At 46.2% G+C, this 13,340-nt stretch overlaps 1 protein-coding gene across 1 annotated transcript in view; it reads left to right on the top strand.

The window, feature by feature from the left end:
• Nucleotides 1-439: 439 nt before the first annotated feature.
• LAT2 (linker for activation of T cells family member 2) overlaps nt 440-13,340 on the top strand; it is a 36,409-nt gene continuing 23,508 nt past the window's right edge. The window contains exons 1-4 of the mRNA XM_077836938.1: nt 440-587; nt 8,044-8,200; nt 9,376-9,482; nt 12,528-12,567. Of these exons, the coding sequence (XP_077693064.1) occupies nt 440-587; nt 8,044-8,200; nt 9,376-9,482; nt 12,528-12,567 (452 nt within the window). The remainder of the gene's footprint in view (nt 588-8,043; nt 8,201-9,375; nt 9,483-12,527; nt 12,568-13,340) is intronic.

Raw genomic sequence — 13,340 nt, 5'->3', positions numbered from 1 at the left:
GTATACCCATATGTAAAATGGGGATGACCAGTGGTTCTTTGAGGCAGGGACTGTCTCTTCCTATGTGTGTAAACGGCAGCCAGCAGGCTGGGGCCCTGAACTCAACTGGGGCTTCTAGATGCTATTTGTAATACGAATAATAACAATTGTAGTGAATTGTGTAGCTATTAATTCCTGGTACTGACTTGCTGACCGAGGAGTAATAATTTGCTGGCACTGATTTGTTTAGGAGCAAAAGACAATTTTTGCAGCACTATTTCAGTGTAGAAACAAGCTCTAGCAATAGGTGTATTTAGTGTGGTTTGTTTGAGTCTCTTCCCCCCACCGCCCAACAAACCCGAAATGAACTGTTTGAGTGAGAGCCAGCTGAGATGAGTGTGTGTCAAAATGTGTGTTGATTTCTTTATCAGCCAAAGGGGGTTGTCCAGCACAGCAACGGATGTCGGGTTTAGTGATTCAGATGGTGACAGGAAACCAGAGACCTGCTTACAGTCCCCATGAGGAACCTGTTCCAGTATTGCTGGTTGCTTCCGTGAGGGGAGATAGAGAAGAATGGAGAAGCTGCAAAGAACTGGCTGATGCTACAGGTGAGATGGGTAGAGAAGGGGGTTTGGCTGGGAGTGGGTAGGGCCTGCTCCAAAGTCCACTGCAGTCGGTGGGAGTCTTCCCATTGACTTCACTGAGCTTTGGATCGGCCCTAATTCAGCAATGATTTTGGGAGGGCATTTGGAGTTTTGGATTATCCGTGTCAAGAAGAACTGCATCTGGGCCACTGTCATTCTGTTGTGTGTCGCTCTATGTGGTGCGGGTTCAGGTGGAATGTACGTAAATTAGCTGATGGGCCTCACCATGCAAAGAAGGTACCAAAATATATTTTCCCCTGCAGCATTTTACTCACACTAAGAGCCTGCTCCAAAGGCCATTAGACTCTACCATAATGACAGGTTTCAGAGTAGCAGCCATGTTAGTCTGTATTCGCAAAAAGAAAAGGAGTACTTGTGGCACCTTAGAGACTAACCAATTTATTTGAGCATAAGCTTTGCATCCCATGAAGTGAGCTGTAGCTCACGAAAGCTTATGCTCAAATAAATTGGTTAGTCTCTAAGGTGCCACAAGTACTCCTTTTCTTTAAACTCCTACCGGCTCTTCCACTGCTTTTGAGTCAGACCGTAAAAGTGGTTTTACATCCCTTCCCTGTCTTCCTGCTGTTTGATCCTGGCTGTTTATTTTTATTATGCCCTTTATAATATAAAATCTGCAGTGAGCCCTAGGTTTTGCAGGATCCTGTGTATAAGTTATGTGCTAGGCTTATCTAGCCGTCCTCTCCAGCAATCGGGCCATAGCTTCCTGCGTACGACTCTTGACTTCAGGGCTCCAGCTGTCTGCCATGTTTTCCCCCCCAGAAGTCCAGCCCTATGAAAACTCTGATCTGTAATTACACTTACTGGGGTTTCCTCCTGTTTCATGGCTTGTGTGTGTTTGAATTTTCCTGCAATCGGATGCCTTGAAATATCTACCAGTTCTGGTTAGAAAAAAATAAAACCCTCTTCGTGCCAAGTCGTTCTTAAGATCAGGACCGGTGTAAAGTGTTCTTGAGATCTAGGTTCATTGAGCTATGCCCCAGGAGGTTAGCAAAATCTGGGATAATCAGAGAATTTTGTGACACATTCTCTGTCTCATAGAAGTTAATATGAGCGCATATATGGAATAAAATACTTCTATGTGCCATTCCGAACGCTGAGTCCCTCCCAGGAGCTGTGGTGAGGACTAACCATACAGCATGGCTTCAGTGTTGCCTGTGTCTTGACAAGTAATGGGTAGTTATCAGCTATTTTCTGATGTGAGTGCAATCTCCAATGCAGAAGGTGATAGACTTTTCCTTAGCATCTTTTGAGGCTGTCAACACACTTTACAAGATTCTAAGGAATTAACTAATTGATAACTGGAGGCTCCTTGTCATTCTGTTTTATTTCACCTGCTGTCTGATTCCTTAACTCTTTCTATGCAGCTTCTACATTTGCTCTGTCCTTTGCTATGTCAATTTATTCTTGCTTGAACCATTCCACGACTCTGACATCCACAATATGTATTTGACATACAATGCTGGGTTCCTTTTGTGGGAAATTGTTCTAATTCTTTGAAACCACTTTGCAAACACTTGCTACCAGCGCCGTGCTTACTCTCGTCAACTTCACTGGGGTTAAACGACAGCAAACGCTCCTCAACAATCAGTTGCTTTCAGGATCAGGCCCTTTAGCCCTGATCCTTCAATGGGATCTAAGTGGGCAGAGGATGGTTCCCCATTGACTTTCGTGGGGCATTGTGATGGTGACAGGATTCACCTGCGCATTGCAGGATTGTGGCCTTGACATTGTAAATCTGAGATGAAGAGCCATTGTCTCCTCTTTATTTTGCCTAACTCTGAATTTAATCCTGATGCTCAAAACATAAGATTAACAGATTGTAAAACTACAAGGGATCATTGTGATAATCTAGTTTGACCTCCTGTATTACACAGGCCCTAGGACTTCCTTGATTAATTCCTGCTTGTACTAGAGCATATTTTTTAGAAAAACCATCCCATCTTGATTTTAAAATTTCTGGTGATAGAGAATTCTTCACAACCCTCGGTAAATTGCTACAGTGAATAATTACCTCACTGTTACAAAGTTGCCCCTTTTTTCCTTTTTGTCTATCTTCACCTTTAAGCCATTGGATCTTGTTTATACTTACACCTTTGGCTGCTAGATTGGGGACACAAAGCATCATATGAATTCAGGCAGGGGGTTTTCCTGTATATTTCTACAAAGTTTACAATTTCAGGGCTTTTGTGCAAAATAAACTTTGCAGGATGAGCTAAGGTGTGTGGAGAGCTTTGAAAAGATAAAGGGCCACAAAAGCATTAACCTGTTGTGTTTCACCTGAATTGGTTACGTATCGGCATATAGATGGAGAGAGACAATGACGGTGGGCATATTGAACATACATCCAAATGGCGTGCAATGTCAGGAGCAGGTTATTTATTTATTTGTACCCTTTGACATATGTGTAGATTCAGGCAGCTCTTTTTCCAGGAGGAGGTAGCATGGGTGGATTGGGGGGTGGGGAGTGGTTGCCTATTTAAAAACACAAAACAAAACAGCAAATCACATGATTGTCATGCAATCCGTCAGAATCCGTTAGGTAAAAATCTGTGTGAAAGTAATAATGTACCAGTTCAAATGTTTATAGAATCATAAAAATGGAGGGTTGGAAGGGACTATTTATCTGTATTGTTCCATCTACAGCTAACATGTATCTACTCCTCTCTTGGCACAAAATACTTGGGTCTACTTGAACATCTGTCCAGGGCTATCTGGAAAACATGTGAGCAAAATGCAGCTCTAGTTTAAGTGGCTGCAACTCCTTTGGTTTCCATTTGGGAACTGTGAGCTGAATTTAGTCTGTTTTCCTTGACAGTGTTGCTATTTGTGTCACAGTAATGCCCAGAGGTGTCAGTCGGGATTGGGGCCCCCTTGTGTCGGGTGCTGCACAAATACACAGTAAGGCCTTATCTTTGCTGCTGAGACTTTCCCTAAAGCTCAAACTGATTTTAGAAGTGGTGTGGACGAAGTTCTGGCAGGCAGATCGCTTTCTGTAACTGGTTTGAAGGCTTAACTACAAACCGGTTATAAACACAGTTGCTGGAGCCTGGCCTATCCTAGGGCTTTGATAGTTTTTAAAATCGGTTAGAATTTTTGGGGAAATAGCTAGTATAGATGAGGGAAAAAGGGAAGGGTCTTTCTCTGGAACTATTAGAAGCTACTGAGTTGGCGTGAGTACTGCCTCTGTTTAGCAAGGATTTGTCTATGCTACAGGCTTCTGCCAGCATAGCTCTGTCAGTCAGGGGTGTGATCGCCGACCCACAGAGTGGTGCTTGCAGAAGTCTCCGGCATGGACAGTTACACCAGCAAACCAGTGCTTTTACCAGTGCCGTGTATTTCTGTCGGGGCGGGGTGATTTTACTATATCAGTACAAAGAGCAGTTCTCCTGGCATAGCTGCATCCACACCAGGAGTGCTTTGCCGTGGTAGTATACCCGAACTCCTGCACCAATAAAGTATTCCTCGTGTTACACGTAGGCTTAGTATGCGTGCTTTAATTCCTGGAGTGACGCTTTTCAATCAGCCAACCATTTGATTTTTTTACTCCAGCAAATCACCAAACCATCTTGATTCTTCACATTTTATTTACAAGCAGGGCGGGTTATACAAGTGGCTTTCATAACCATAATCTAAAATGGTGGTGTGGGGGGCGGGGAGGTTGAAGGGGGGGGGGGATGACCCTCTACTTACACCAGCCTCTCAGACAGAAGCATGTGTTTTATAGATGAGGTTTATGAACTCCCTCGGTGACCAATTTCAGCCCTTCTCTTGCAATCAGGACAAATATGGTGCCTTCACAGAGCCCTGCTGGCTTCGCTACAATGATTTCTAGGGTTGCCAGTTTTAGTTGGATGTATTCCTAGAGTTTTCCTCACATGACACAATCTTTAATTAAAGATTAATCTTTAGTTGCTGGAGACTCCAGGACAATCCTGGAGGGTTGGCAATGCTAATGATTTTACGGGGACCTAACTGTAGGATCAGGTTGTAATGTCCAACCACTGAAACGCCTTTAACCATAGCAGCCCAGATCACAGGACCTAGCTAGTATAGACTGAAGGACACTTGAAAACTTCCCTATTTCATCTCCATTAAAATGAGCAAAAAGAGAAGGAGGACTTGTGGCACCTTAGAGACTAACAAATTTATTTGAGCATGAGCTTTCGTGAGCTACAGCTCACTTCATCGGATGCAAGAGCTGTAGCTTATAAAAGCTTATGCTCAAATAAATTTGTTAGTCTCTAAGGTGCCTCCTTCTCTTTTTGCGAATACAGGCTAACACAGCTGCTACTTTGAAACCTGTCATTAAAATGTGCATCTTTGTTTATGCAGAATACCCCTGTATTTGAAAAAAGAGAGTTCCCGCACTGCTGTAGTTGAGTGCCCTGCTCCGAAATGTATGCTTAATCCTCACAGGGTGATATGGAATGGAAAATACTAGTAGTGTATCCACCCTACTACTTGCTGTTCTGAATGGAATAATCATTTATGGTCAGACATTCTTCCAGGAACTATCATGCAGTGTGTGATTCACAGACGGTTGCTTGCTCTTCTTCAGCCTCTTACAATGTTTAAATCTAAGCATTAGAACAGTGACTATTAATGGTTCCAGCTACCTAACACTTACAGAGGTCTCCGTGTTTGTGTGGGGACATGACAGATCAAGGAGAAGCTTGAGAAACTTTAAAATGGACCAAGCCTGCAGCGCTCTCTCTGAATGTTACCCCTAGAGAAGGAGCTGAGCTGCCCCAAACTGTAGGGAATCATGTTTTCTATCCACAGTCGAATTTTGCAAATGGCCCTCATCTTCTAACTCTCCCACTCCAAAACCCCCTGTACTCTGAAATCCCCTGAACTGTGGTATGTTGAAAACCCAGACAAACACGTGGCTGCTTGAGCATGTTGATCCTCCCTGCCCGTTTCCCAAAGACAGCCGGAGAAGGAAGAGTTCAGCCTTTCAAAAAGACATCCCGCTGGTTTATTTTCCTCAAACGCTGAGCAAATGTTACCGGCCTCGCCCTGCCGGGTCGTAAATCCTTTTGTCAACTTCTTCCATTAGATCTTTCAAGAGAGAGAGGCTTGTGTGTTTCAGCATCTCTGCACTCTGGGGCTAACGCGCTACAGACAAACGGACAGTCATTGTACACCTCACGATCACATTCCCAGCAGCTCTCGTGATGTCTGCTTGACCTGGAGATTCCAAGAGTCAGACTGTGCTTCCATCCTTGCATAGTCATGAACCTGGTCATACTGCAGGCATCCAGTGGGCTTTTATAATGCATTTATCTGGGCTGGGGACTTTTTTTTTCTGATGTGGGGTGTTTCGTTAGTTTTTAAGCCAGTTCCACCCCTATTTCAGGAGTGCAAATTGCCTCTATCTGGGCTTGGATTGAATTATAATGCAATGTAGCATCGCCGGGCTCTTGGGGCTCGGCTTTCCAGGAGGATTTTATGTCCACAAACAATTTCTGACACTGCAGAAATGGGAAATTTCAGGGATTTGGGGAGGGTGTCTTGTAAGAAAAAGCTGTTCTCAACATTTTGTTGTGGTGGAATCATTGAGTTGCGACAGCAATAGCCTGTCTGGGGATCAATTTTGCCACCTTGTAACCTTGCTAAATACCAAAATACCTTTAGACCAAGGGCTTGATCCTGCACCACTTGATGCCAATGGGAGGTTTCCCCCCATTTGAATCAGTAGGACCAGGACCTAAAAGTTTCATTGTACTCTGGAGGCTTCATTGATAATCACATCTTGTGCTTCTATAGTACCGGGCATCCTGAAGCACTTCACAGGCTATGTACCTGTAGAGCCAGAGCAATGCAGCCACCTCTGGGGTGGCCAATGGCAATCTGTACAACAGAGAGAGGAATAAGCTAAAAATTACATGGATGCACACAGAAATGAAAGGAATTGAATACAATGAAGATGGGGCGGCTGTGGCCAGGGGTATAAAGAAGGGGGAGTCCTCAGGGCTTTGGCAGAATGCAGCTGATTGCTCACAGTAGCTGTTTCCTCACTAGGTCTGTTTCCTGCACAAACCTCAACAAGAGACACTGGGTTATGGCTTCCCATGGAAAAAGACGATATACTGCGAGGAAAACAGTGTTCTCACAGGCTTTGTGGCGGGAGCACGCTCCTCCTGCAGTTCTTCTTACAGCTAGCTCGTGCAGTTACTGATTTAAAATCCTGTTCCTGAGACACCCCAACCCCCACTCCTTCCTGGGCGGGGGCAAAACCTGGCATAGCCGAAGGACAGTCACAGCCCTTTAAGCCTAAATAGCTCCCTGCCCGCTGCAGGGAGCAGAGATTTTAACTTGCCCACGTAGAACCTTTATTTAAAAAAAATTAAAACTCTACCATATTTGCCTGAATGGCTGCAGTCTGTAACATGGAATACTTTGGACCACGCATGTAGAAAACCGAGGGACTTATTTTTCTCTGTTTCTGAGTGCATATAGATAAATACAGAATGTGAGAACAGTATTCAAATGCAGCATCAGACTAATGGTCTAATTAGTCCAGGATCCTTTCTGGCCAATGCCATTGAGCTACTCGTGTACATAAGAGTAAGCGAGTGTTTAAGTTCTTTGCTGACGAGTGGCCCGAGTGCTTAGCACCTCCCAGTTCTAAGCTTGAGCTATGATTAAGAAACAAGAAGTTTCTTCCTAAGCATGGGGAGCTAATGATTTCCTTATGCCCTGAAGAATGAGGGTTTATATCCCTGACTTGGTTTTTACCCTAACTTTGGGTATTGGTTAGGAGAACTACCAGAAAGTCACCAGCTCTAGCCATGACTTGCAGTCCCAGGGGAAAATCTCATCTCTCTCACCAACAGAAGTTGGTTCAATAAAAGATATTACCTCACCCACTTTGTCAATCCTAGGAAAAGAGATTGCAGGAAGCTATCCTCCATTGTGCGTATGTGTGCATAGGACAGAGATGTACTAAAAGCAAGGGCCTGTCCATACCCCGGCCTTCTAGAAGGCAGCTATGGCGGGAATGGTTTCCACACACTGCGGACATAGAATCGTTTCAGTACTCATGCAAATGTCACAACGTTCTCTATGAAGGCGGAAAGAACTGAGAAGGTGGAGAGAGGGATGTGGAAACTGTCAGTGAAAGATGACTTTGTAGTGAATTGAGGGAGCTTTAATGCAATCCTAGATGAGCAGAGATGATTCAAGTGGTTCCAGATTGATATGGATTAATATTGTCATCTGTAATGACATGCTGGTCTTAAAGTCATTGTGTGCATGCTTGGAAAGTTGGATGGCTTTGCCAGGACCTGTGTGCTGAATGCAGACTGTCTGCCGATAAACTCTGCTCTAATGGGGAGAGGTTACTAGTAATCCTTACAGACCTGCTGCAGCTCCTGCTGTTCTTTCTGACATCTAGGTGCTGCTGGCAGAGAGAAAGCACCATTGTCTCCAGGTGATCATCAGCCTGAAGTACTGGATGGTGCTTTCCTTAACTTCACCCAAGGCCTAGTTCCTGTGGGTTCCCATGAGAGCGTGGATGGCCCAGTGGTAGAAGTGCTAGCTTATGGAGTCAGGTGACTTGGCCTCAATTCCTTCTTTGCTACAGCCTCCCTGTCTGATGTTAGGCCATTCAGTTAATCTTTCTGTGCCTCAGTTCCCCATCTGTACAGCGGGGATAGTAGCACTGCCCTGCCCCACGGGGGGGTTGTGAGGATACGTTAAAGATTGTGAAGTGCTTGGATGCTGTGGTAATGGGGCCATCTTGGGTGCATTTTTTCCAACCTTTACCTATGCAAAGTGGCTGGTGAAGGATACCAGTGGTGAAGGAGAGAGTGGAGAGCTCTGATTTGGTAGCATTTTACGCCCGCTTCAGAGAGGTCAAGGCAGGGGAGAATCAGACCTTCTGTTTTCTCTAGTCTAGGGTAATGTTATGTAGTACTTCACATTTTTAAGGTTGAAATCCAGGCAGAATAGTGAGAAATATTTGTTGTTGTCAAGGCACTCTGTTAAGGGGGTGGAGGAGCCGTGGAGGCCCCATGGTTTGAGCCATTTAAATGCAGAAAAAATATTGGAGAATATCGTGCAGAGAACAATCTTGCATTAACAGGGGAAAGATTGGATGGCCTAATGTGTAGGTCTTTCCCACCTCTGAGGGTCTGTCATGCTAGAAAACACTACCTGCCTCTCCATCGCCATCTCTCCTAGATGGTTTTTATTTAATAAAATTATGGGGGGGGCAGTGTGGCTTAGTGGATTGGGAGTTGCCTTGGGAGTCAGGAAACCCAGATTATCTTCCTGGCTCTGCCACTGACCTCTCATGGGTGATCTTGGTCAAGTCACTTTCCCTCCCTGTGCCTCAGTTTCCCCATCTATAAAATGGGGATGATGATTATTTTGAATGACTTGAGGTAGCACCCACTGTGCTAGATGCTTTCCAAATGCTTAAGGAGAGTCCCTGCTCTGAGGACATCACAATCTAACCACAAAGATTAGGGAAAGGGGAATAAGAAAAAGCAACTTCTACACAACTTAATGACGATACTTTGATCCCCTTTGAAAAGCACTTTTGGCTCTGTGGGTGAAGGGAGGGAAGTATTTGGCTCTTGTGTGAAAGACTTGTTGAGCAGGCATGAAATAGGTCTTGTTTGTGCTTAAACCCTCCCAGCCACAGACGTGCATGTGGCTGACACAGCTGTAACGCGCTGACAGGTTCAGTTAATGTTTTTCTCTTCTGCTGCATGTGTTTCAGGCTGGACCTCAGCGGAGCAATGAGCCAAGTGGAGCTGCTCTGGGCTGCGGCCTCACTGATGCTGCTGGGGGCTCTTGTGAGCATGTGCATGAAGTGTCAGCATTCTGGTAGGACTTTCTCCCACAGCCTTGAATTTGGGGCACCTTCAGCATGAGGAAATCCTGCATTGCTCAGTCTGCTTGCCTATGCCAGACAGCTACATATCTCCCTGCAGTCCTAGTGTGGGCTGGGCATGGTGCCTGCTCTCCTACTCAGGAGTTAACTGTCACGGGTGGCTTGCCTGAGCATGAAGGTTTTGCTGCCATTCAGTATTGCAGAGATGACCCCCCCAAGTCAAGCTGAGCCTGATGTCCCAAAACAGGTGCCTGAGCCCGCGTTTCTCTTCTGGGCATGTGCGGGAAGGCTAGATCTAGGCGTTACCTGTCTGCCACCCGCACTCGGTGCGGCGTGAGCTCCTGCTGCCCATTCTCCTCTGATACACAAAGTCCTTCAGGGCGTCACTTGCCCCGACCCCACCGTGTGCATAGTGAGTATTGCTTTTCGCATGCAACTCCTGTTACTGAAATGGGGGGTGGCGGGAAGCTGGTGCTCGCAGGCGGTTCCTACCTGTGCGGCTTGCACCCTTCTTTCCCCTTCACCCAGCGCAATCCCCTGCACAGAGCTAGGGCTCTGTAAAGCTGGAATGGGGTAGGGAGGAAGACGGATGGTGGGGATCTGCCTGGACCCCTCCAGATTCTAACCCCTGCCATATATAACCAGGGAAAGTTAATACAGCCTGCATGAGGGCTTGCGACTTTTACTCATCCATGCTGTGGAAGCTTTCAGGGGTGGTTCTAGGGGCAGTCCCTGGTAGCACAGCCCCTTCAGGAGTTGTGCTGTCTAGGGGCCAGTGGGAATGGAGGCAAGGAACCATTGATCAGGAGTTTGTAATCCCTGGCTTCTTACACAGGGAGAGACACAGCAGGAGGGCCCTGGGGTTCTTTCTCCACCCCAGTCAGTGCAGCTGACTGCAGGATGTAGAAGGAAAAGCTTCATAGCCTTGGGGATGGGGGAGAAATCCAAAAGCACTTGGCTGTGGCTGTTCACTAGGAAAGCAAGACGCTCAAGAAGTCTTATTTTGAAATTGAGATGTTCTGTGTGTGCATGGGACCCTCGATGACAGGCTCACAGTCCTGCAGTAAATCAAGGGAGCCTTGCAAAGCATACTTGCCCTGCTCTGCCGCTGAGTGGGCATTATGCAAACGAATGCAACCACAGCAGCAGTACGGCCCAATAGTCACAAGCAGCCAGGCTGCTGGACCTGACTCTGTCTCTGTTCTCCTCCAGCAAAGGATCCACATCAGGCAGAGCACTGACTGGCTGGCATTTCGTTGGTGGTGGTTGGTCAGTGGGGATGAGCTCAGCAGTACAGTTTACACTGAGATTAAAACTTTCCCTTCCTAGCCAACTCTCCCTCTGGTAGGGGCTGTGGACTCGATGACCTAGTAGAGCTTTGCCATCTTTGACCTTTACAACTCTGTGATTCATTCATCATCGGCCTTCTAATGTCGGGAGATACCACGCATCTCCGACCTGGCCCAGAGCCCTCGCATTCAGTATCATATCTCCCACCTGAATCTCTGTTCTGCCGCTTCCTCTCTCAGTTCAGCACCTGTGTGCAATGGGGCAAATCTATCTCCGAGTCAATGGATGCGTTTCATCCATTGTCTTGCGGTGGTGCGGAGCCATAAAGGATCTCCCCAGGCTGGTTTGACTCAGAGATGTGAGTAATTAACTAGCCACACTGCTTAGTGCCAGAGTGGGCTCCTGCTACAGGGTAATCATGGGTGGGTTTTGCAGCAGTTTAATGAAGTTGCACTGATTTGGCCCAGGGGGTCATTCCAAAAGGTCGTTGACAGGAGGTCCTCCATGCTAAGCATGGTGCCAGTGGTTTCAAAGCAAAGTTGGGCATTACTGATCTTTCTTCTGCTACTGGCAGCCACCTGTCTGGCCATTGTGATCATTTAGGACAATGGGATATGGGGACCCTCACCTCCCACCTGAAGGTCAGAGCTTGTATACCTACCTGTTGTCAGAGATGAGATGAGATGAAATGACTCCTTAAAGGAAACCATGGGTCAAATACCTCCTTCGTGGAATTCCACTCAGTTCACTGGATTTGTACAAAGGATGAGTTTGACCCCATGCTCTGTCTCGAGAGAGAGAGAGCGAGCGAGCGAGAACCCCAAAGCAGCAGTGGTACTAAACTTGGAGAAGTGGCCCTTGCCCAGCTTACGGCTGATCCTGTGAGAGGAAGGATGGTCTGCTGGTCAGGGAGATAGCCTAGGGTTTGATTTCCTGCTGTTGCACAGACTTCCTGTGTGACCTTGGGCATGGCACTTAAGGACAGATTGTTAACATTATTTACGTGCTTAAAGATGCAGAGAGGTGCCTAGTGGGATTTTCAAAAGCACCTAACTCCCATTGGTTTCAAGGGGAGTTAAGTGTCAAAGTGCTTTTGAAAATTCCACTGAGGGCCTAAGTTACTTTCAAAATCTGGTCCTTAGTCTCTCTAGGCCTCAGTTCACCATCTGTGAAATGGGGATAATAGCACTGCCCGATCTACAGGAGTGTTGGGGGGACAGTAAAGGAAAGGTTGTGAGGTGCTCAGACCCTACAGTAATGAGGGCCAGCAGCGTACCTAAGAAGTGAGGTGTTCAGCATCTGCTGCAAGATGCTGAGTACCCTCACCTCTTATGCAAGTCATGGGGAATGGAGGCTGCTCAGCATCACAAAGGAGCAGACCCTTGGAGAATGCCACTGACAGTAATGCTCTAAGGCTTACTGCTGAGTGGCTTGTGGGGCACAGACTTGCATGGCTGGGCTAAACTGCGTTCCATGCTGTTGGACCAGGGATTAATTTGACTGATCCTGGTTCCAATCCTCCAGATGTTGTTAAAACATCTCTCAGTTGGCCGAGGAGACATCCGCTTTAGTCCAGCACTCTTTCCTGGTCTTGGCTGCAGGTTTGATGAAGGCACTAGTTGAAATCCTTTCAGAATTGCTGTTCTCCACTTCCTCTTTGTGTCTAAATTCCTGTTAGCTCATCTTAAGTTTTTTGTCTTCTTTCGGCACTTGAATTCCTGTCACTGATTTTGATGATCTTCTTCCAGCTACTAAACGGGAAAAGAAGCTGTGCAAGCAGAGGAAACTGTAAGTTACCCTTCACATTCACATTTTTTTCCCAAGAGGTCCTCGTAGGGAGGAAATGGATCCCAGCTGCTGTGTGGGCTCTGTGGAGCTCTATGCATCCCAGTTCTGACATGTTAGGAAATCTGGAGGTGAAAAATAGCTGCCTCGGAGCAATAATGATCGTCCACAATCCCATAGTGCCCAAGAACATAGAATGGCTCAGAGACACAGGAAAGCTGCCTAGTGCCCTTAGAAAGAATAACATGAAATTAAACGACAAGCTGTGAGCTTGGGCCTGAACGATGTACCGATTGGCTTTAATAAGAGTTTTAGATGAGAAAGGGTAGAGGAGCAAATTAGTGCACTGCAAAATGGTGCCACCACATTGATCTATTCTAGGATTAAGGTAGATTCACAACTTCATTAGGTACAAAAACCGGTATTTAAACAATAACATGTGCTAGCTATAAGATCATGTGCTAGCATTGAACTACCAAACCTACAACGTCAGCTAAGTAAGGAAACATGAGTTCTCTCACACACACTCGTTTCCTTCAATAACAGACAAACCACAAGTAAGAAGATTAGAGAAAAAAGAAAAATCATGGCTTTTAACCTCTTCCTGCCTTTGGCAGCATAGCTAACCTGCTGCAGAGGGCTCTGGAAGGGCCCAAGGATGGGCCATATTGTGTGCTGCCACCCTGCTGCTCATTTTCAAGATGACAGTGTGACAGGCTTTTGGTGTGATGTTTGGCAATTGATGGAAGAGCAACCGCAGGGCTCTATCCCTCTGA

Source organism: Eretmochelys imbricata, chromosome 17, assembly GCF_965152235.1.
Source record: "Eretmochelys imbricata isolate rEreImb1 chromosome 17, rEreImb1.hap1, whole genome shotgun sequence".
NCBI classification, from domain to species: Eukaryota; Metazoa; Chordata; order Testudines; family Cheloniidae; genus Eretmochelys; species Eretmochelys imbricata.
This window is presented reverse-complemented; position numbering and strand designations above follow the sequence as displayed.